At 36.6% G+C, this 25,038-nt stretch overlaps 1 protein-coding gene across 1 annotated transcript in view; it reads left to right on the forward strand.

Annotated features, from left to right (window-relative positions):
- The window catches only part of ROS1 (ROS proto-oncogene 1, receptor tyrosine kinase), a 474,496-nt gene that overhangs the window by 336,176 nt on the left and 113,282 nt on the right, over positions 1-25,038 (forward strand). Inside the window, exons 36-39 of the mRNA XM_053712162.1 lie at positions 799-986; positions 7,823-7,909; positions 7,998-8,133; positions 17,595-17,757. Coding sequence (XP_053568137.1) covers positions 799-986; positions 7,823-7,909; positions 7,998-8,133; positions 17,595-17,757 — 574 coding nt within the window. The remainder of the gene's footprint in view (positions 1-798; positions 987-7,822; positions 7,910-7,997; positions 8,134-17,594; positions 17,758-25,038) is intronic.

The raw sequence follows: 25,038 nt of genomic DNA on the forward strand, positions 1-25,038 counted from the left end.
ATGTAGTTCCAAAACATCTGGAGAGCCAAGGTTACTGACCCCTGCCCTAGACTAATGCTTGATAATAACTTGTAATACAAGCACAAATTTAGTAGCGCTATTGATTGTGCTTGAGCGTTGTTAACTTACAATAGCGCTAGTATTTCTGCACTCCACTTGCAAGATAGGCCTTTATGCGGAATTAGATTTTGAGTTAAACGTCTCTTAAAAGAATGTTAAAAATTGTGCACTATATTTATATAATACGGAGGAATTAAATGCTTCCTATTCATATAATTCTTGTTGGCATATATTACTAGAAGTTCTCTTGAAGGAACATACCAGCTGTTTTCTGAATGTGTTAAAACCTGGTTTGCTGCAATTGTTATTCTAAGGATTATCTCCCTCCAGTTAACTGGACTTGCTACAAGAAAAGACACCGCTAATATTTTACTCTCTACAAAGGAAAAAGGGCAGACACGGTAGGTGGCAGGGTTAGGCTTGTGAAGTCTGCAGGATGCACTTCAAATAAATAGAATTGCAAAACTTACAAATCCAGGTAAATTACAGGAAAAAGGGTAAAAATAAATAATAAAAATATATTGCAAGCTTTTTTTTACTCTATACTGAAAATATTTTTTAAGATAGTGAAATGATGTAGAGCACAACATAAAGATACCTGCAGTGTTTATGCAAAGGCCAACAAGTGCATATATGTAGATAACATTAAAAATATAGGCTAATGTACAAATCAATAAGGACATGACTTGCATTATATTTTGTTTCATAATGTCACCTATTTTGCCCAATTCTATACAGAAAAGTGCTGCTCGATGGGAGAGGAGATGTTAGTCCTTGGCTGGTGGCCTACAATGGATCGTGCATCAATATTTGCTTATGGATATCAAAAGAACTTGAAGGAACTTTTCAGTTCAGATCAGCATCTGCAAATATGCTAGGGCTTGGAGATTACAGTGAGATTAGTGATTACATTAAATTAATTAAAGGTAGGTAAAATCATCGGTGCTTGATGTCTTTAATACATCGTTAATGTCTTTAACCCTTTAAATGCAGGTGATAACATGTGGTTGTCATCCACACTATGTATGGGCCAGATTACAAGTGGCCCAAACACCACCAGAAGTAAACGTTTAGCACATGCAGTTTAGTGCACGTATTACAAGTTGAAAGTAAATGGTTTGCGTGTGAGTGAAACCCAATGCAAGCTAACTTCAGGACTTCGGATAACTTTTCCCATAGACTTTAATGGAGCATATATATTTGGATTGCCCTTGGCAGTACGCGTTTACTTGTAATATGTGAAAAAGTTAGCACGGCCACGCTATTGCAATATCGCACCCCCGCTAACATTGGCCCGCCACTTGTAACCTAGTCCTATGTCTTTAGTGCGAATGATGACCACATGTTGTTATCAGTGGAGGAGGCACTTACTGAGCTAATCATGCCCCCGACACACACACACACCTACCCCATATACAAGGTGGCCAAGGGACCTGTATCACCAGATGTCGCCTTAGAGACACTGAAGTGCAGGCTGCAGTAAGGGAGCTGGATAGTGTGGTGGTAATTAGTACCAGAATATTAAACCAAAGGGTTGTCCACTTTTTAAAATTATTTTATTAGTAGACAAATAATATAGGTATGAAGATTAACAATTATCTATAAGCTACAAAATATAAAACAAGTCTCAATAAATACCAAGAGCTACAACATCCAGTCCAAATTATACAGGGAAACTTTATCTTAAACAAACCCAGATTTAGCAATATTAGCTAAACATAGTGAACAAGAGAATTTATCCCAAGGTAAATGCACAAGAATGCTAATATACTCAGCTAGTTCAGTCCTCCAATGCTCTCTCTTTCATCAGTTGCTTCCAGGAGGTGAGGAAGATAAAAAAAGTATATATAGTAACTGTTGGCTCCCATTGTATACTTAATTCACTTAAGGTGTGTCCTACCATACACCAATCAAAGGCTACATGGGAGTGTCCTTCTTAGACAAAGACTAGGCCAAAGGCCTAGTCTATATTTTAAAATATGTTTGTACATTTAAGAATTAACTACTTGAACACTCTAGGGATACATTCTTTGTTTTTATGACACCACAGATGGAGGGGTAAATATTCAAACTAGAAACCCCTTTTTAAAAAGGCAATTACCTGGTGTGGCATAGGCAAATAAAGTTTAAACACACTTTAAAAAAAACAAATAAGAAGACACACCCACATTTCAATATATTTACATGCATAATAGGCCATGATCCTTTATTATAAAGCCCATAAGCCCTCATTAATATAAATCCTCTGTATATGTTTTAATTGCCAGGATATCACTGTTGTAATCATGATCATATGGAGTGAATAGATGTGCATTTATTTAGCTAGAAGCTAATGGAAGCCCCATATGCCTAATTTATATAATTATAATCCCTTGCTGTTTCTAAAAACAAAACACCAACATTTTTAAACTTTTATTAAAATGTTAATATATACATATATATATATATATATATATATATATATATATATATATATATATATATATATATATATATATATATGTATATATATATATATATATATCTATAAAATTCATATGAGCCCCTATGTCCCCAGCAAAGTCATATAACTATACCCAAAGTCCCTTATCTATATGACTATAACCCATTCTTCTTTTAAATTTATTGTTTAGAATAAAATGTTACAACCTTGATTATTAACATTTTAATGTAAAGTTCTTACGTGTCATGGTTTAAATCTGCTGGATCTGCTGAAAAAACAATATATAATATATGTGGGTGTCTCACTGAATAGTGTTGTAAAGTAGGGATTAAATGTGAGCAGAATCTAAAAACTCTAAAACAGTGTGGAAACATATGTCTAAAAGCCATTAATTATTGCTGATGACTGGTGTGTTTTTCAGTTTAGTCTCCTAACAAGCCCACTTTATGACATATCTGCAGTAAACCCTCTACTATCATTTTCGTTTTCTTTTTTTATAACATTAAAGTACTTAAAATAGTAAACTAATATAAAAATGTTATTTTTTTGTTGAGTTGAAGCAAGTTGAAAAACTGTTATTTCTAAAATATTATTGCAATTTTATGTTATCATGTTTGTTTTACTGTGAATTGTGAATTGTTCATATCCATATAAAAATTATTCTTGAGCAGATTTGTGCAGGATTTATGGACTTTTCTGATTTAAGACCTTTACATTTTGAAAACTCATATTGTCTTTTTTAAGCCGATGACCTCTATTTATCAAAGTCTGGCGGACCTTATCCGACAGTGCGGATCAGGTCCGCCAGACCTCGCTGAATACGGAGAGCAATACGCTCTCCGTATTCAGCATTGCACCAGCAGCTCACAAGATCTGCTGGTGCAACGCCACCCCCTGCAGACTCGCGGCCAATGGGCCACCAGCAGGGGGGTGTCAATCAACCCGATCGTACTCGATCGGGTTGAATTGTGGCGATGTCTGTCCGCCTGCCCAGAGCAGGCAGACAGGTTATGAAGCAGCAGTCTTTAGACCGCTGCTTCATAACTGGTGTTTCTGGCGAGCCTGCAGGCTCGCCAGAAACACGAGGCCTCAAGCTCTATCCGGAGCTTGATAGATAGGCCCCCATATCTTGGCTGTTCGTAAAGTATTTTGTTAATATGTTTATGCACATGAATAGTTCATTTTTATTAAACAAGATTGATTCCTAGTTTATTGAAAAATATATCTTTTCAAATTGTATTTTTAAATAATAAATGTTCAGATTATGAATCGTGCATACAACTTTAATAAGGACTTTAAAATATTAATTTATGACTGGAATAAAGACATTTAAAATAAAATGATACAATTACTCAAGAATATATGACATTTTTAATTGCACATTTTAATTTTCTATATGCATAGTATATATATAAGCAACTAAGCAAATGATCTGCACACAAAATAAATGTTTTTAAATCATTAAAATTAGAATTTTGTGAGCAAAAGTTGACTTGTTTTTAACCTAAAGAAATACCCCATGAAAAGCCTCTTGAATATGTTTATATATTTTTCTTTGGTCAATTAGGGGCATATATAAATATACCCAGCATTAATTAAGCAATGGGGTTAAACAGGAGCCAGTGCTCTCATATCTCACAATGGGGGTCTGGTCACTATGGCCTAGATTTAGAGTTTGGCGTTAGCCGTGAAAACCAGCGTTAGAGGCTCCTAACGCTGGTTTTAGGCTACCTCCGGTATTTGGAGTCACTCAAAAAAGGGTCTAACGCTCACTTTTCAGCCGCGACTTTTCCATACCGCAGATCCCCTTACGTCAATTGCGTATCCTATCTTTTCAATGGGATCTTTCTAACTCCGGTATTTAGAGTTGTGTCTGAAGTGAGCGTTAGACATCTAACAACAAAACTCCAGCCGCAGGAAAAAAGTCAGTAGTTAAGAGCTTTCTGTGCTAACGCCGGTTTATAAAGCTCTTAAATACTGTACTATAAAGTACACTAACACCCATAAACTACCTATGTACCCCTAAACCGAGGTCCCCCCACAACGCAGCCACTCGATTACATTTTTTTAACCCCTAATCTGCCGACCGCCACCTACGTTATCCTTATGTACCCCTAATCTGCTGCCCCTAACACCGCCGACCCCTGTATTATATTTATTAACCCCTAACCTGCCCCCCACAACGTCGCCGCCAGCTACCTACACCTATTAACCCCTAATCTGCCGACCGCAAAGCGCCGCCACCTACGTTATCCTTATGTACCCCTAATCTGCTGCCCCTAACACCGCCGACCCCTGTATTATATTTATTAACCCCTAACCTGCCCCCCACAACGTCGCCGCCAGCTACCTACACCTATTAACCCCTAATCTGCCGACCGGACCGCACCGCTATTATTATAAAGTTATTAACCCCTAATCCGCCTCACTAACCCTATAATAAATAGTATTAACCCCTAATCTGCCCTCCCTAACATCGCCGACACCTAACTTCAAACATTAATCCCTAATCTGCCGACTGGAGCTCACCGCTATTCTAATAAATGTATTAACCCCTAAAGCTAAGTCTAACCCTAACACTAACACCCCCCTAAGTTAAATATAATTTAAATCTAACGAAATAAATTAACTCTTATTAAATAAATTATTCCTATTTAAAGCTAAATACTTACCTGTAAAATAAATCCTAATATAGCTACAATATAAATTATAATTATATTATAGCTATTTTAGGATTTATATTTATTTTACAGGTAACTTTGTATTTATTTTAACCAGGTACAATAGCTATTAAATAGTTAAGAACTATTTAATAGCTAAAATAGTTAAAATAATTACAAAATTACCTGTAAAATAAATCCTAACCGAAGTTACAATTAAACCTAACACTACACTATCAATAAATTAATTAAATAAACTACCTACAATTACCTACAATTAACCTAATACTACACTATCAATAAATTAATTAAATACAATTCCTACAAATAAATACAATTAAATAAACTAGCTAAAGTACAAAAAATAAAAAAGAACTAAGTTACAAAAAATAAAAAAATATTTACAAACATAAGAAAAATATTACAACAATTTTAAACTAATTACACCTACTCTAAGCCCCCTAATAAAATAACAAAGCCCCCCAAAATAAAAAAAATGATAGGAACAGCCAATAGAATGCGAGCTCAATCTGATTGGCTGATTGGATCAGCCAATCGGATTGAACTTGATTCTGATTGGCTGATTCCATCAGCCAATCAGAATATTCCTACCTTAATTCCGATTGGCTGATAGAATCCTATCAGCCAATCGGAATTCGAGGGACGCCATCTTGGATGCCGTCATTTAAAGGAACCGTCATTCGTCGTTCAGTCGTCGGCCAGGATGGATGTTCCGCGTCGGAGGTCTTCAGGATGCTGCCACTCCGGATGGATGCCGCTTGGATGAAGACTTCAATCGGATGGAAGACCTCTTCTGCCCCGCTTAGATGAAGACTTCAGCCGGATCATGGACCTCTTCAGCCCCCCGCTTGGGCTTGGATCAGGACATCGGAGGAGCTCTTCTGGACAGATCGGTGAACCCGGTGAGGTGAAGACAAGGTAGGAAGATCTTCAGGGGCTTAGTGTTAGGTTTATTTAAGGGGGGTTTGGGTTAGATTAGGGGTATGTGGGTGGTGGGTTGTAATGTTGGGGGGCTTGGGTATTGTATGTTTTTTTTTACAGGCAAAAGAGCTGAACTTCTTGGGGCATGCCCCGCAAAGGGCCCTGTTCAGGGCTGGTAAGGTAAAAGAGCTTTGAACTTTAGTAATTTAGAATAGGGTAGGGCATTTTTTTTATTTTGGGGGGCTTTGTTATTTTATTAGGGGGCTTAGAGTAGGTGTAATTAGTTTAAAATTGTTGTAATATTTTTCTTATGTTTGTAAATATTTTTTTATTTTTTGTAACTTAGTTCTTTTTTATTTTTTGTACTTTAGCAAGTTTATTTAATTGTATCTATTTGTAGGAATTGTATTTAATTAATTTATTGATAGTGTAGTGTTAGGTTAATTGTAGGTAATTTTAGGTAGTTTATTTAATTAATTTATTGATAGTGTAGTGTTAGGTTTAATTGTAACTTAGGTTAGGATTTATTTTACAGGTAATTTTGTAATTATTTTAACTATTTTAGCTATTAAATAGTTCTTAACTATTTAATAGCTATTGTACCTGGTTAAAATAAATACAAAGTTACCTGTAAAATAAATATAAATCCTAAAATAGCTATAATATAATTATAATTTATATTGTAGCTATATTAGGATTTATTTTACAGGTAAGTATTTAGCTTTAAATAGGATTAATTTATTTAATAAGAGTTAATTATTTTCTTTAGATTTAAATTATATTTAACTTAGGGAGTGTTAGGGTTAGACTTAGCTTTAGGGGTTAATACATTTATTAGAATAGCGGTGAGCTCCAGTCGGCAGATTAGGGGTTAATGTTTGAAGTTAGGTGTCGGCGATGTTAGGGAGGGCAGATTAGGGGTTAATACTATTTATTATAGGGTTAGTGAGGCGGATTAGGGGTTTATAACTTTATAATAATAGCGGTGCGGTGCGGTCGGCAGATTAGGGGTTAATAAGTGTAGGCAGGTGGAAGCGACGTTGTGGGGGGCAGATTAGGGGTTAATAAATATAATATAGGGGTCGGCGATGTTAGGACAGCAGATTAGGGGTACATAGGGATAATGTAAGTAGCGGCGGTTTACGGAGCGGCAGATTAGGGGTTAATAATAATATGCAGGGGTCAGCGATAGCGGGGGCGGCAGAATAGGGGTTAATAAGTGTAAGGTTAGGGGTGTTTAGACTCGGGGTACATGTTAGAGTGTTAGGTGCAGACGTAGGAAGTGTTTCCGCATAGCAAACAATGGGGCTGCGTTAGGAGCTGAACGCAGCTTTTTTGCAGGTGTTAGGTTTTTTTTCAGCTCAAACAGCTCCATTGTTTCCTATGGGGGAATCATGCACGAGCACGTTTTTGAGGCTGGCCGCTTGCGTAAGCAACTCTGGTATCGAAAGTTGAAGCTGCGTTAAATATGCTCTACGCTCCTTTTTTGGAGCCTAACGCAGCCTTTATGTGGACTCTCAATACCAGAGTTATTTTTATGGTGCAGCCAGAAAAAAGCCGGCGTTAGCTACGCGGGTCCTTACCGACAAAACTCTAAATCTAGCCGTATATCTTTTTAATACCCTATAAAGGCTTTTTGAAAAAGAATGGAAGTTAATGTTTAAAGAAAAAATGTCCTTTAAAGCTAGTATTTATTTATTTTTATTTTTTTTGCTAGAGAATACGAACTATGCCATGGAGACCATTATCATCGTGACTACTCTTCTAGCAATACTTCTTGTGATTCTTTTGACAGTTGCTTTTGGTGAGCTATACAATATGTTGTTGTTTGCATTCTCCTTTAAAAAATAAAACAAAAAACAAACACATTTGTTTTAATTATCCTTTCTTAGTCTGGTACCGGAGATCAAACCACAAACATAAGAATGATACAGACACTGCAGTTATGATTCAGGAGGACAAAGAACTGGCTGCACTGCGAGGCTTATATAACGCTGTGGGCTTAGCAAATGCTTGCTATGCAATAAGGTACAAAGGAAATATGCTAGTTTAAATTTCGTGTGTATTATATGGTAAAGCAGAGACCTAGGGGCGGATTAAATAAGCAGCGAATGCTGCTTTATCTGCTCATAGTAACCAGATTGCCGGAAATGACAACTAAGAAGCAGCCGTCATAAGATACGATCGGGATGATTAACACACCCTGCTAGAGGCCTATTGGCCGCGAATGTGCAGGGGTGGCATTACACAAGCATTTCACAAGAGACGCTTGTGCATCTTTAAATGCCAACAGCGTATGCTATCTGCATTTAGCTATGTCGGGCGAACAGGGTTCGCTATAGCGAATCATGTCCTCCCGACATTTCTTAAATTGACCTCATAAAATAAAATAATATAGAATGTTTTTTATTTTTTTTTATTAATTAATTAATCTATCCATCCATTCAGTTATTATTAGTTATATTAGGGTTGTCAAATTATTTGGAAGCACTTTACAAGGGGTACAAAAAATTCAATACAGAATGCAAACGTAAATATACATACTGATAAATAATGTTGATAATGATTTGCTCCAGTGAGAGCTAAAGATAAATAAAATAATAAAAGGTAAGAGTAGTGTAGTGTTCTTATTGAAGTGCAGGATGTGTTGGAGATGATTACTTAGACTGTTTAATGACTATGTGAAAGTGGCAACTAAAGAAACAAAATATTGAGGTACCAGTGCAGTATTCAATGATTTCACATATTTATATTGCAGATGGAAGGAGTGTAAGAGACAAAAAGGGTTCTGTTAGTACCACAAGTGTGATTTTCACTATGGCCAAAATTGCAGAAATCTGGCACTTTATTTACACTTGTGATACATGAATTTCAGAAGACCTGCAGTAAGTGAGAGATACCTTACTGACTCTGGATACTTGAAACTTGATGATAGCAATTAATTTAAGCTGTGTGATACTAAACTTGCTAACAGAGATGGTTTTCACATTAATGTATGAATACAGGTGAGTGTGGAATATGTATATATGCTCTCTGTGACACTATTTCTGGAACAGTTTTAGCATTGTCTAGAAGTATTTGTTCTATACATATATACTGCAAAAGTGTTTCTATTACAACATAATATAATATAATATATCTTGTAATAGGGTAAATAGCTCATGAAAGCTAACAATCCTGCAAGGTATTTACTGAATTAACAGAAACAACTTTTCACACTATTAAGTTAACAAAAATAGGGATTAGTTGAATACAACAAAAATTGTTTATTAACATTAAAGGAATACGAACACCAATTTCTTCTATAAGATACGACGAGTCCACAGATTCATCCTTTACTTGTGGGATATTATCCTCCTGCTAACAGGAAGTGGCAAAGAGCACCTCAGCAGAGCTGTCTATATAGCTCCTCCCTTGTCTCCACCCCCCAGTCATTCTCTTTGCCTACTCTAAGTAATAGGAAGGGTAAAGTGAAAGAGGTGATAAAATGTTAGTTTTTATTTTCTTCAAGCAAGAGTTTTTTATTTTAAATGGTACCGGTGTGTGCTATTTTCTCCCAGGCAGCAGATGGCTGAAGACTTCTGCCTGGAGGCTGATGATCTTAGCAGTTGTTACTAAGATCCAGAGTAGTGGCTAAGCATACAACTATACCTATTGAGGACAGTTGTGCTTTCAAAGATCCTATTAATAAAAAATTAGAGGGTCTTCTAAATTTCTTTTTATTCATCAGGGTTTTCTTCTACAACCTATAGCGTGCATTGTTCCTGTAACTACTGCAGCTGCCTTTTGGTTCGAGGCTCTAGAGGAGTCTCTTAAGGTTGAGACCCCATTAGATGATATTTTTGATAGAATTAAGGCTTTCAAGCTATCTAATTCTTTTATTACAGATGCTGCTTTTCAAATGGCAAAATTAGCAACAAAGAATTCAGGTTTTGCCATTTTAGCACGTAGAGCGTTATGGCTTAAGTCCTGGTCTGCTGATGTGTCATCAAAATCTAAGCTATTAGCTATTATTTTCAAAGGTAAGACCCTATTCGGGCCTGAACTGAAGGAGATCATTTCCGACATCACTGGAGGAAAAGGCCATGCCCTTCCTCAGGACAAGACAAATAGAATGAGGTCCAAACAAAATAATTTTCGTTCCTTTCGAAACTTCAAAGGTGGTCCCTCTACTTCCTCCCCTGCCACAAAGCAGGAGGGGAATTTTGCTCAATCCAAGTCAGTCTGGAGACCTAACCAGACCTGGAATAAAGGTAAACAGGCCAAGAAGCCCGCTGCTGCTACCAAGACAGCATGAAGGGGCAGCCCCCGATCCGGGACCGGATCTAGTAGGGGGAAGACTTTCTCTCTTCGCTCAGGCTTGGGCAAGAGACGTTCAGGATTCCTGGGTTTGAGAAATTGTGACCCAGGGGTATCATCTAGAATTCAAAGATTCTCCTCCAAGGGGGATATTTCATCTTTCACGTTTGTCTGTAAACCAGACAAAAAGAGAGGCGTTCTTACGCTGTGTAGAAGACCTATCTACTATGGGTGCAATCTGCCCAGTTCCAAAAGCAGAACAGGGGCACAGGTTTAACTCCAATCTGTTTGTGGTTCCCAAAAAAGAGGGAACCTTCAGACCGATTTTAGATCTCAAAATTCTAAACAAATTTCTCAGAGTCCCATCCTTCAAGATGGAGACCATTCGGAAAATTTTGCCAATGATCCAGGAGGGTCAATATATGACCACCGTGGATTTGAAGGATGCGTATCTTCAAATTCCTATCCACAAAGATCATCACCAGTTCCTCAGGTTTGCCTTCCTGGATGAGCATTACCAGTTTGTGGCCCTTCCTTTCGGGTTGGCCGCAGCTCCCAGAATTTTCACAAAGGTGCTAGGGTCCCTTCTGGTGGTTTTAAGGACGCGGGGCATAGCAGTGGTGCCCTATCTGGACGATATCTTGATTCAGGCGTCCACTTACCAGCTAGCCAAATCTCACATGGACATCGTGTTGGCTTTTCTAAGATCTCACGGGTGGAAGGTGAACATAAAGAAGAGTTCACTTGTTCCTTTCACAAGAGTTCCATTCCTAGGAACTCTGATAGACTCGGTAGACATGAACATTTTTCTGATGGAGGTCAGAAAATCAAAGATCTTAACCACTTGAAAAGCACTTCATTCCATTCCTCGGCCGTCAGTTGCTCAGTGTATGGAGGTAATCAGACTAATGGTAGCGGCAATGGACATAGTTCCGTTTGCTCGCTTGCATCTCAGACCACTGCAACTATGCATGCTCAGCCAGTGGAATGGGGATTATGCAAATGTATCCCCTCAGATAAATCTAGATCAAGAGACCAGATACTCTCTTCTTTGGTGGTTGTCACAGGATCATCTGTCCCAGGGAATGTGTTTCCGCAGGCCAGCATGGGTCATAGTGACGACAGACGCCAGCCTCTTGGGCAGGGGTGCAGTCTGGAATTCCCTGAAGGCGCAGGGTGTGTGGACTCAGGAGGAGGCTCTCCTTCCAATAAATATTCTAGAACTGAGAGCGATATTCAATGCGCTTCTGGCGTGGGCTCAGCTGGCTTCGGCCAAATTCATAAGATTCCAGTCAGACAATATCACGACTGTAGCATATATCAATCATCAAGGGGGAACAAAGAGTTCTCTAGCGATGATAGAGGTTTCCAAAATCATTCGATGGGCAGAGACTCACTCTTGCCATCTATCAGCAATCTATATCCCGGGAGTGGAAAACTGGGAAGCGGATTTTCTCAGTCATCAGACTTTTCATCCGGGGGAGTGGGAGCTCCATCCGGAGGTGTTTGCACAGTTGAATCATCAATGGGGCACACCAGAATTGGATCTGATGGCATTTCGTCAGAATGCCAAACTTCCTTGTAACGGGTTCAGATCAAGGGATCCTCAAGCAGTACTGATAGATGCTCTAGCAGTACCGTGGTCGTTCAACCTGGCTTATGTGTTTCCTCCTTTTCCTCTCCTTCCTCGTCTGATTGCCAGAATCAAACAGGAGAGGGCTTCGGTAATTTTAATAGCACCTGCGTGGCCACGCAGGACTTGGTATGCAGATCTGGTGGAAATGTCATCTCTGCCACCGTGGAAACTGCCACTGAGACAGGACCTTCTCATTCAGGGTCCGTTCCAACATCCAAATCTAGTTTCTCTGTGGCTGACTGCCTGGAGATTGAACGCTTGATTTTGTCTAAGCGGGGATTCTCTGAGTCGGTCATAGATACCTTGATTCAGTCTCGAAAGCCTGTCACTAGGAAAATTTATCATAAGATATGATATATCTTTATTGGTGCGAATCCAAAGGCTACTCAGCAGCGCTGCGGAATCTGTTGGCGCTCTACAAATACCTGATAATAATAATAATAATACTCATGGAGTAAGATCAGGATTCCTAGGATTTTGTCCTTTCTCCAAGAAGGATTGGAGAAGGGATTATCAGCTAGTTCCTTAAAGGGACAGATTTCTGCTTTGTCAATTTTACTGCACAAGCGTCTGGCAGATGTCCCAGACGTTCAGTCATTTTGTCAGGCTTTGGTTAGAATTAAGCCTGTGTTTAAACCTGTCTCTCCGCCATGGAGTTTGAATTTAGTTCTTAAAGTTTTTCAAGGGGTTCCGTTTGAACCTTTGCATTCCATAGATATTAAACTTCTATCTTGGAAAGTTCTGTTTTTAGTTGCTATCTCTTCTGCTCGAAGAGTTTCTGAACTATCTGCCATACAATGCGACTCGCCTTATCTTATATTCCATTCTGATAAGGTGGTTTCCTTCCTAAGGTTGTTTCTAATAAGAATATTAATCAGGAAATTGTTGTTCCTTCTCTGTGTCCTAATCCTTCTTCTAAGAAGGAGCGTCTGCTACATAACTTGCACGTGGTTCGTGCCTTGAAGTTTTACTTGCAAGCGACCAAGGATTACCGTCAAACATCTTCTCTGTTTGTTGTTTTATTTTTGGCTGAAAATCATCATCCGTTTGGCATACGAGAATGCTGGACAGCAGCCTCCTGAAAGGATTACAGCTCATTCTACTAGAGTGGTGGCTTCCACATGGGCTTTTAAAAACAATGCTTCTGTTGAACTGATTTGTAAGGCTGCGACTTGGTCTACCCTTCATACCTTTTCCAAATTTTCCAAATTTGATAATTTTGCTTCTTCGGAGGCTATTTTTGGGAGAAAAGTTCTTCAAGCAGTGGTGCCTTCTGTTTAGGTATCTGTCTTGTCCCTCCCGTTCATCTGTGTCCTGTAGCTTTGGTATTGTATCCCACAAGTAAAGGATGAATCTGTGGACTCGTCGTATCTTATAGAAGCAAAGTAAATTTATGCCTACCTGATAAATTGATTTCTTCTATGATACGACGATTCCACGCCCCCCCCCCCCCCTGTCAATTTAAGACAGATTATATTTTTGATTTAAAACTTCAGTCACCTCTGCACCTTTTAGTTTCTCCTTTTTCTTCCTATACCTTCGGTCGAATTACTGGGGGGTGGAGTCAAGGGAGGAGCTATATAGACAGCTCTGCTGTGGTGCTCTTTGCCACTTCCTGTTAGCAGGAGGATAATATCCCACAAGTAAAGGATGAATCCGTGGACTCGTCGTATCATAGAAGAAATCAATTTATCAGGTAAGCATAAATTTACCTTTTTTTCTTTCATGATTCAGATATAGCATGCAATTTTAAGCAACTTTCTAATTTACTCCTTTTATCAATTTTTCTTTGTTATCTTGATTTGAAAAAGCAGTAATAAAAGGTTAGGAGCCAGCCCATCTTCAGTTCAGCACCTGGGTAGCGCTTGCTGATTGGTTTGCTACATTTACTCACAAATCAGCAAGTGCTACCCAGGTGCTGAGCAAAAAATGGTCTGGCTCTAAAGCTACAGTACTGCTTTTTCAAATCAAGATAGCATGAGAACAAAGAACAATTGATAATAGGAGTAAATTAGAAAGTTGCTTAAAATCTCATGCTCTATCTGAATCATGAAAGAAAAAAATTCGGTTTAGTGTCCCTTTAATAATACATTACAAATAATTGAATTAGCTGACATGGATATCAACTCAGTAACTGGTCAGACACGTTTGGTCTCTATGGACTTTATTCACAACTGAACACAAGCTTTATATAAAAATAAAGTTAATTCTTTCATTAAAACATCTGTGCTTAAAGAAAAAACTCCTTCTAACAAAGCATATATTTGAGGTGTTGAAGGACAGCAGTGAAATATATTTTCAGTTCCCTCAAAGCAAAAGTGTACATCTATGACTGTAATAGATTGACTATATAAAATGTTGATAAGACGATCTAGTTTTCTAGTTGTTTTACCCAAACATTGAAATTGACATAAAATATATGTTATCAAATACACAACAAAACATGAAACTGCAATTTATAAAGACCCTCCTTTTGTACATCCTTCCAGTTTGTGCATTTTTAAAATCTGGCATTAAAAACTTGCCATATATTCTGATTAGGTAATGATGGAAGTAATGAAAATGAAAGGTTATTGCCAAATGTCTTTTCTCTTCTAAAAACAATTTTACAATATCCGGAAATCAAAGGTTCCAATTTCTCATCTCACAATAACATATGTAAGGAACTATGGACAATACTAGTAATCTTATTACATTCTAAACTGTACTCAGTACTAGAAATTACCTTATCCAATCTGTTCTTATTTTGTGCTTTCCTGATTCCTGACATATCAACTTTTGCTCCTTTAGACTTCCTGTAGGTAGTAACTTCTATCCACAAACATCTGTATCATATCTGTAGAATGTCCCTGATACACTTGAATTGCTCAAATTCTATGCTTAGAAATGCATTTATTTACTTTACACAAAGACATAGCTTAAAAAGTCAAATTATTTAATGGGATATGGGAGTTCACATGCATGAAGAATCAATACTCAAAACAGTAGTAGTATGAACTCAATTTTAGAGAGAGGGTTTAATAAACACTATCAGAAGGGAGTGAGTATTAGAAAAGTCTTACAGAAGATATCAGGTGTAGATATATGGGACTTCCATGTGACAGATTGCTGTTTGACCGAGGGTCAGATTTCTGCATATTTGATGGAGAAATCCTTATAGTTTTACAATGTCATCCATCAATCACATACAAAAGAGGTAGAAACCTTAAAGATAATTTAGTATCTAGTCATTTTGACCGCATGGCAAAAAGGGTCAAAAGCTTGAGGTTCATGCAAAGTCCGTAATCATATGGTTAAAAGGTGTTCAAAGTGGACAGATTTGGCAGGAGACACATAAAATAATTACATACGACTAAGAATCTAATTTATTACTTAAAGTGTGAATGTAATTAACATTATGCGGCTATGTCAACTTGCCCCCTTGGGGTGAGGGTTACAGAACATCTAAGTAACATTTGCAATGCTAGGAAAGACATAGCAAATGATAAACAAATAACCTCAGTTACTAGACACTTTCTGAAATACCACAACTCCAATGTGAGGGCATTAACTTGTAGGGGACTAGATCATCTCAAGAGGGAAATTAGTGGAGCAGATACACAACATGCACTACTCAAAAGAGAATACAGGTGGATTTTTCTGATAGTGTACAACCACGTGGAATGAATAAAAATAACAATAATTTCTGTGCTTTAATTTAATACTATGGATGTAAATACTTTGTGCAAATGTATAGTGTATTGTTGAATTAAATAAAACCATGTATACTCCTTTTAATTCTATGCTTTAACAATGGAACATGTAGGCACCGTTCTGATTGGATACAATTATATGGGGATGTCAAGTACGAGGCATTTTAATGTCCTCAATCAAATGTCAGGGTCCCGTGATTTTGACTGAAACGGACAATTAAAAATTAAATGGAATCTGCATAATAGCCAATGTATTTTAAAATAAAGTAAAATAGTACTCGCATAGAAGTAATCCATTTCTTCAATAAACATACTTTGCCTCAAATTTGGTATATAAATACTTGATTTAATTTATAAACTTAGCTCCGCGACTGATTGGTGAGTTTATAAACCTTTTAATGGCTGAAGCTTGGCACTCCTCAATCAGGTCTGTCTTAGAGTGGCAATATCGATATCCAATAGAAACATGAGCAACGTTTTTAGCCTGACTCTGATTGTTCGCTCGTTGGTTTATTCCAAACTTGGTATAAATTTATATGATTTAGCCTACAAAGGTAGCTCTGCAACTGATTGGTTAGTACAAATTATGTGACCTGGCAACAGGTAAACTTAAAGGGACACTGAACCCAAATTTTTTCTTTCGTGTTTCAGATAGAGCATGCAATTTTAAGCAACTTACTAATTGACTCCTATTATCAATTTTTCTTCATTCTCTTGCTATCTTTATTTGAAAAGAAGGCATCTAAGCTGTTTTTTTTGGTTCAGTACTCTGGACAGCACTTTTTTTATTGGTGGATGAATTTATCCACCAATCAGCAAGGACAACCCAGGTTTTTCACCAAAAAGGGCTGGCATCTAAACTTACATTCTCTTACAAGATACCAAGAGAATGAAGAAAATTTGATAATAGGTGTAAATTAGAAAGTTGCTTAAAATGTCATGCTCTATCTGAATCACGAAAGAAAAAATTTGGGTTCAGTGTCCCTTTAAGCTGTCTTCAATAAGGTCTGCTTCAAAGCGGTAATATCATTATCCAATGGGAATTTGAGTTGTGGTCGGAGCTTGTTTCTGATTTATATCTCAGTAGTTTAAAATAATTGCAGCTTTCCTAGAATATTTTTTATAAAACAAGCTTGAGAAAGGCCAGTTTTCATGCCAAAACACATTGCATTTGCTTTATTCTTTAATTTTTGTTTCTGTAAATGTCTATTTTTGTTCTTCAGATTACTTATTTACACATTTGAATTTAATGTTTAAACAGACAAAAAACCCAGCATACTGTGTTGACATAGTACCTACATCTAGCACAGAGGCACATGTTTGCAGTTCCTGCTGTTAGCTTTTGACAGGGGGCAGAATGCATCTGCCTTCATATGATAAGGGTGCACTGATCATTACTATTTTATTATTATTATGCTTTATTAATAAAGTGCCAACACATTCTGGTGCATTTCCCGTGGGTACACTTCATTTAAATAAAACAATGATACAAAACTCATAAGAGACAAGACAACATTTGACAAGCATATACAGGAGTACTTGAGAGCCCTATTCCCATGGGAACTTACGATCTAGAAGAAAAGGAGGGTGAGAAACAGGAGGTGAAGACTGCAAGGGTGAGAACAATGTTAATTCAAAGTTAGATGAGGGCAGCTATTTGGTAAGTGGAATTAATTTGTTAAAAATGTCTTTATGGGGCATTTAAAAGAAGGCAGATTAAGGTAAAGTCTGACAGTGCAAGAGATGTCAAAACCTAATGGATTGGAATGTGGGCCACTGATCTTAGAGGAATTTCCATAGTTTTGTTAATACCATCAGAATTCAGAATGACAAATTTTATAACTATAGTTTTTGTTCCCCAGTACATTGCCTACTCCTGCTGAAATGGAGAAGCTGCCACGTTTTCCTCGGGAGAAGTTATCTCTAAGTGTCTTTTTGGGAAGTGGAGCCTTTGGTGAGGTCTATGAAGGATCTGCTGTAGATATTCTGGGACCTCAAACTGGAACTACCAATGTAGCCGTAAAGGTACTTAAGTTGTAAATGTATAAAACTGTAAATTGTATTATTTCATTTTCATTTAAGCATGAATTAGAGCTACTTAGAGTGGTGTAAACATACATGAGTTCAAATGTTGAGATTGTATTGTTAGGGTACAAAGGAGATTTAGATGAGGTGATGAGAAATAAATAAGTGAGTTACCAACCAGAGAGAAAGCAGCATGATGGCAGCCAGGGTTAACAGTGGCAACATATTATTTCAATGTCACTATTAATTCTTCAACTACTATTTTTTTCTACTTTAACCTTCAATATGAATACACTAAAGCATGAACCCCATCCACAATATTTTGTTCTCAATAGCTCCCAAGAGACCTCATACACAACCCCTACCCAAGAACTTTCCTACAAGCATCTAAATCCCCATGCACTATCTGACCAATCACAATTCTCCAATTTATTAAGGTCTCCTCATATGTGCCTTCTACTAGTAAATATTCCTCCTGAAGAAAAGAAAGCCTACGCAATGCACAAAGAGGTCCTTTATACAGACATCTTTCTGTTACCCTTTAATTTTACATTTTGTATTTATCTTTCCAACATTTTATTTAATTACTCCACATTCCCACCTGCTTTTAATAAGGCAGAAAAATGTAGCAATATCAGATTGTTTGAATAAAATTGTTTTATTTCCATGTGTTTTTTTCTTATAGAAGTAAACCAGGTTGATTGTGTCTGACCTTTAAATTCTGCTATAAAATGTAAATATTAATTGATAGCCTTAGAACTAGTACTTACGCTAGTATTCAGTTGTAACCCTTTGTAATTGACACATGAAATATGTATATATATATATATATAAATGGAGAGGTGTGAGAAATCAGCGCTAAGTGAGAGTCCAGAAACTAGTATTTGTATTTAAATATTCCACTGCAAATGCTGCCTTAAATCTAAACAAGGAATACCTAGGGTCCCCACACCAGATAGTTCACTGCCCAAAATAGGTAAAATTAGGAAGTAAAAGAGGGTGATAAAAGGCGCACAAACAGTTAAATAAATAAAACAAGTGTAGATAATAATGCAGTCCTAGCCACAAACGAGGGCAAAGTGAAGGTCTAGTGCAATCTATAAATGTTAAGCCTAGCCAGGGACCAGTTAGTAATATATAATCCAAAAAAGTGACAAAACTACAACATCTAAAAATGTCAGCAATATAAGCAAATAATACCTCATAATTGATTGAGGTAAACAAATGTAAGCAAGTTTTACCTTTGACTTAAATAAAAATTGTATTAACTACTTTTAAAACAATATTGCACTATTGTTTGGCCCTTTTGTTCCCTCTCTGTATGTACTCTGCCTATGGAAATTGGCACAATACTCTATTATTTGCTTATATTGCTGACATTTTTAGATGTTGTCGTTTTGTCACTATTTTTTGGATTATATATTACTAAGCTGGTCCCTGGCTAGGCTTAACATTTATAGATTGCACTAGACCTTCACTGACCCTTTGTTTGTGGCTAGGACTGCATTATTATTTGTGCGCCTTTTATCACCCTCTTTTACTATATATATTACACATTTAACAGAGCAGAACATTTAAGAAAGAAGAAACAGAAAAGAAAAATGAAAGGATTCCTTAGCCAGCACTATCCATATCAATACTATAATTCATTATCAGAGAATCCGCATATTTGAGAGTATTAAAGCACACCAAAAACAAAGATTTGGAATACAAAATATCCTATATAATATATCAATTTATTTATTAACTATATCTAAATCATAAACAAAAACATAAACATAATCCACCTTAAATATGTTAAAAACATACACCAATGGCCATGGTAGAGAGAAGTATACAACAATTAAGACGTCTGTGGGGCTACATTTAGAGAGACAATAATTTAATGCCTTATCTCTGTAATGCCTCAAATAAATGCTGTTAAACCTAAAATCACCATATTACGCAATAGCTTGAAATAGCATAATACATATCACAGTAAGTGAGAAGAAATCACTTAGCGCCTACTACTAATGGACCCTTAGCTCTGATGGGTGACCCCTAGTGGTCAGATACGTTTAAGAAAAATCAGAAAATATCAAAGCGCCAGCGAACCGGCAGGGTTCAGAATGTGAAACCAATTTCTTCACAATTTGGTTAAAATGGTTTATTCCAAATATTAAAACATAAGTTCTTGACAGTACTTTGAAGATTTAAAACATTCGTGTCCAAACTTGGTATATATATATATATATATATATATATATATATATATATAGTGGATTTAAATATGGATCCACATAATGCTTATGACAATATAAAGTGCCTTCTAAATAATACAACAATAAATAAAACAATTGGTCCTACAACAGTGTTTGCAATAATTATGGATTTCTCAAGTTTGGTAACTTGGAAGCTTCCAAAATCTGAGTAATAAATAGATAAATAGATAAAAACGATCCTATAGTAGTGTTACCTACTATAGTAATCCGACCGGAAAAATAGAGTATATTTCACAAAAATAAAATTGGAGTTTAAACCGATCCTATAACAGTGCTACCTACTATGTTTATCAGACCGGTTCGCAGATTGTGCAGAAAAGTATATGATTCTATAACAATGTTACCTGCTAGAATGTTTGTACAGTATAAAACAGATTAAATAGATATTTCTAATGCGGTTGTGTATGATAATAACTTTAACACATGAACGAGGCCAGAGTGGTTTTTCTGTGGATATTTTCTCAAATGAGTCCCTTAGGTTATATGTGGCAAGAGTTGAACCGATCAGCTGTACCTTTAAAGGATCAGTGACCGTTCTCCGCTAGCGAAGAGGAAAGAGGATGTGTGCTCTATTTATGCTAATTGTGTGACAGGTTATTTGTGAAAAAACAAATTTAGCAAAAAATATAACAAAATATAAATTTCAAAATATAAATTTCGGTTGGTGCCAAAAATACAATCCAAAAGTGAAGATAGAGGATTCAATTGGTGTTGTTTTACAGGTCCCAGGTGCAAAAAATATATAAATAAAAAAGTATATAGTTTTCAGTCGTCAAAAAATATATAGTGTATTGATATTTAAAATATGTATCGATATTAAAAGCAAAATCCAGAATTTACAATACAAAATTTGTGTAAAAATGGGTGTTCAGAATCAAAGCTTAATCCACAAACGTGCTCCGATTTAACCCTCAAATATCACTAGTGACCAACATGATTGCAACCGCCATAATGTTATCAAAATTAAAAAAGGTGTAACTAAAATATCTTCGTTAAAAGTCAAAGTTAAAGTATTTCCAAGTTTAGGTAATTCCTCTTTCTGTAGTTTATCAGTCTATGTGAGGTATAATTGCCTGTAGTGGGGATTGGGCTTCAGCGTCAATAGACAATTTGCAGCTCCAGCGTCACCCAGGTTTTTTATTCCTTCTGCCAAAAGAAATAATAATAGTGCAGATAGTTTTTCAAACAGATATATAAATTGGAATGCTACTCACCAGTCGACGCGTTTCGGTCAAACATAGACCTTTTTCAAGACTGGTTTAATGTTAATCTCAGGGTCTTTAAATACCCCTTCCCAATAATGCCCGTATAATGATCCCGGAATTGATTTCTTAGTGCTTCCGGTTTTTATGGCTTATGATGTTAATTACATTTTTACGATCATATCTGCTTGGTATTGTGTTTGATCTTACCTCAATTTGTATTACTGTTTAACACTATGTAAACTTAAATCGTTCATATTGCTTTTAATGTGCTAGTCCGATATTCCCCTGATCTCATTGTTTAGCGCTTAGGTCCTTTCCGATTGGTTCAAACAGTGGAGGTGTGTACGGTGTGTTAAACCTTATTGGCTCATGATTCAGTGTGTGTGAAGAAAGATATATTTAGAGTTACAGCATGCATCTTTGTTATTGTTGGCTGGTGTACTAAAATACTATATATTTGTATTCCCAATTGGATTCGTGTTATAGAGGAAAGAGATTAATACTTTGTGGCTTTCAAATTGGCTTGATTATGTGTTACTTCGATTAGTCACGTTTCCGATGCTGTTCCGATGCAGTTGTTATGCAGTTATTATATGCTATTCTAGATGTTATATTCTTTTCTACCATTCTACTTAATACTGTAAAAGGAGAGCATATGTGTCCTAGCTTATCGATCAGCTTGATGGACTGTGATATTGATGGCATCCTCAATCTGATGTTTTGTATTTTCCCTTCGTACGTGTCTGTTGTTGTGTATTTTCCCTTCCTACGTATTTTGAGTGATAGAATTCGTTATTACCTTCCTGCCAAGTGTATACAATGATGGGGGGGGGCGGGGGGGGGACATAGATTTACGGCTTTCTGGTTTGCTTATATACACTCTCCCGATTTTTGCTTCACATTGCACTTTGCGATTACCTCTTTCAGTAATCTTAACCTTTATTAATTCGAATACATTCACTACTATTGTGGAAATTTAATTTCCATTGGGAACCCATTGCCATAGTAAGTTTTTTTAATTTTGATAGACTTTTTTCTTTGCGATGTTTTTCCTATAACCGATATGGTTGTTATTTTTAACATTACAAATTGGAAAAGTAAAAAATTTAGATAAGTTAAAAACAAATAAAACAATAAAACATTAAAAAATTAGAGGTTAACAGGCTCAATTTATTTTCCGATTTTTCTGGTTTTATTCTGGGGATCCGATTTTCTTCTATTTCGGAAGTAAGGGAGGGGATATTTAAACTTATATATATATATATATATATATATATATATATATATATATATATATATATATATATATATATCAGTCCGGGAGTCGTTTTTAACTTTTCTTATATGAACTAGTAGTTATTACTTTCTTATGAACCCTAGGTATACTGCTTACAGCCTCGAGTCTAATTTTTGTTCTATTTGGTATCTATGAGACAGTAGTTTGTGGGGCTCTTATATGAGCCCTAGGCTTTTGTAGTTTGTAAGGCTCTTATATGAACCCTGACTTGGATTTCAAATTTATGTCATTAATTGCTTGGGGCTCGCGTACCTAAAAATATTTAATCCTTTGAATCCCAGTTTTGGGGATATTCTTTGATCTCTGGATCACATATACTTCATATACTAAGTCTATTCTTCTTGCTCCATATTCCTTCATAAATTGCCAATGTTACTTTATCACACCGGGGCCTTAGTGAGAGTGTTTTCTAATTCCTTTGGGAAGACTGGATAATTTTATTAGATCTGCTTGATAAATTGAGGTGATCATGAAATAGTAGAGATATTCCCAAGGGGTCTTCTATTTCTACGAGGAGACTCTTCTAGTATAAACATAGGTTTAATTTCATACATGATATAGATTATAAGTTTTTAAACTCCTTAATTGTAGTCTCAGGGATGGAGAGATTTCTGTGGTGAGAGATGCTTTATGGTTGTGCTTTCAGAAGTAAATACATTTATATAGAATGAGATAAGGAATGTAATCTTCTATATTTTCTGGTTAGAAATAGAGTTGTAATTTTGTCCTTTGTGAGAAATTTTCATAGTTTAAAGGGGAGATTGCTGCTGTTCCAATTTAGGTCACCATAATTCGTCTTAAAGAGATCGTTGGACTTTAATGGGGTCTATCCTTAATAAATCTTACCCAAATTTCTTAATTGGGATTTTTATATGTTAGGATGTTTCGTCTTGTTAGAAAAAACAGGATTACCTTTATTTTTCTAATCGATGGAATATGGCTAATTTGCCATTCTCCTAACATGGAAAGGGCTATTCTTCTTTTTGTGGATATTTTCAAATCATTACATATTTTCGGTCAGGAAGGGGTTGCCATCAAGTTCTTCTCTTATTTCACTGAGTGTGTGGGTGTCTTTGGAGAGGGAGGTGACATTCAATTTCGGTTCTTTCAAGAGATGTATGTCTTTTCTTATTTCACTGAGTGAATGGGTGTGTTTAGAGAGGGAGGTGGCATTCATTTTCAGTTCTTTCAAGAGATGTATATCTTCAGTCTTCAGTTGTTATTCAGGAGGTGAGACAAGTCTTCCTTATTATTCAGCCCCCTTGGATGTAGGCAATCGAGGGAGAATATCCATTTGGATTCTTCAATCAGTAATTGCTTTTCATGGTTGCCACCTCTCCAATTTCTTGGCACTTTCCTTATCCCTATATATTTTAATGCTTTAATATCCCCACAGTGTTTCTCGGAGAAATGTCTATATAGGGCCGTCTCTTTATTGATCTTCTCGATGCATAGAAGGTGTTCCCGTATTCTATCCCTCAAAGGCCTAGACGTCTGTCCCACGTACTGAAGGCCACATGGGCATTGTAGTATGTACACAACATTCTTGTCCTGACACCGAATAAGGTCTTTAATCTTAAAGTTTTCAGAGCTATTATTGGATTGGAATTCGGCGGTTTTTATACCATTTTTGCATGCCTTGCATGTATGGCAGGGGAAAAAACCCCTTACTGTTTTTCCAAATGTGTCTTTTACTTCAGATGGTTTTTTCTTTTGTATACTTGGAGCGAGTTTACTTTTTAGGTTCATAGTTCTTCTATACACGAATTTTGGTCTTCGTGGTAGTTTTTCTCCAAGGATCTCGTCATCCATAAGTATGTTCCAATGTCTGCGAAAGATGTCTTCAATAATTTTACTGTTTTCGCTGTATTCAGTAATTAATGGCACATTTAGGATTTGGTTGTCGCCTATTCTGTCGACCTTGTTTTTATACTTAGTCAACTCCTTCCTCTCAATATCTCTGATTTCTTCTATCTTTTGATCCAGAAGTTCCTCCTTATACCCTCTCTCCAGGAATTTGGTTTTTATAGTTTGTGCTTGTTCCTCCCATTTTTGGGGGTCCGAGCAGTTCTTCTTCATCCTCAGGAATTGTCCTTTCGGAATATTGTTTTTCCAATTCCTATGGTGACAACTAGTCTGGTGGACGTAGTTGTTACTGTCCACCTTTTTGAAGTATGTCGATGTTTCAATGGCACCTTCCTTCACCTCTATATTCAGATCTAGGTATGTCAGTGATATTCGGCTCCACTCATATGTAAAGTGGAGGTTCGCTTCATTTTGATTCATAACACTGATGGTGTACTCCAAGTCTTCTTGAGACCCCTTCCAGATCAGTATGATGTCATCTATGTAACGGCGATAGAGAACCAGGTCCGCGCTCGCTGGGCATGATTCCCAGAAGATTTCCTCCCACTTCGCCATATATAAATTGGCGTAGCTGGGCGCGAACCTGGTCCCCATCGCCGTCCCACATATCTGTCGGTAGAACTTGCCATCATTGCAAAAAAAGTTATGGTGT

The sequence above is a fragment of the Bombina bombina genome, chromosome 4, assembly GCF_027579735.1.
Source record: "Bombina bombina isolate aBomBom1 chromosome 4, aBomBom1.pri, whole genome shotgun sequence".
NCBI lineage: Eukaryota > Metazoa > Chordata > Amphibia > Anura > Bombinatoridae > Bombina > Bombina bombina.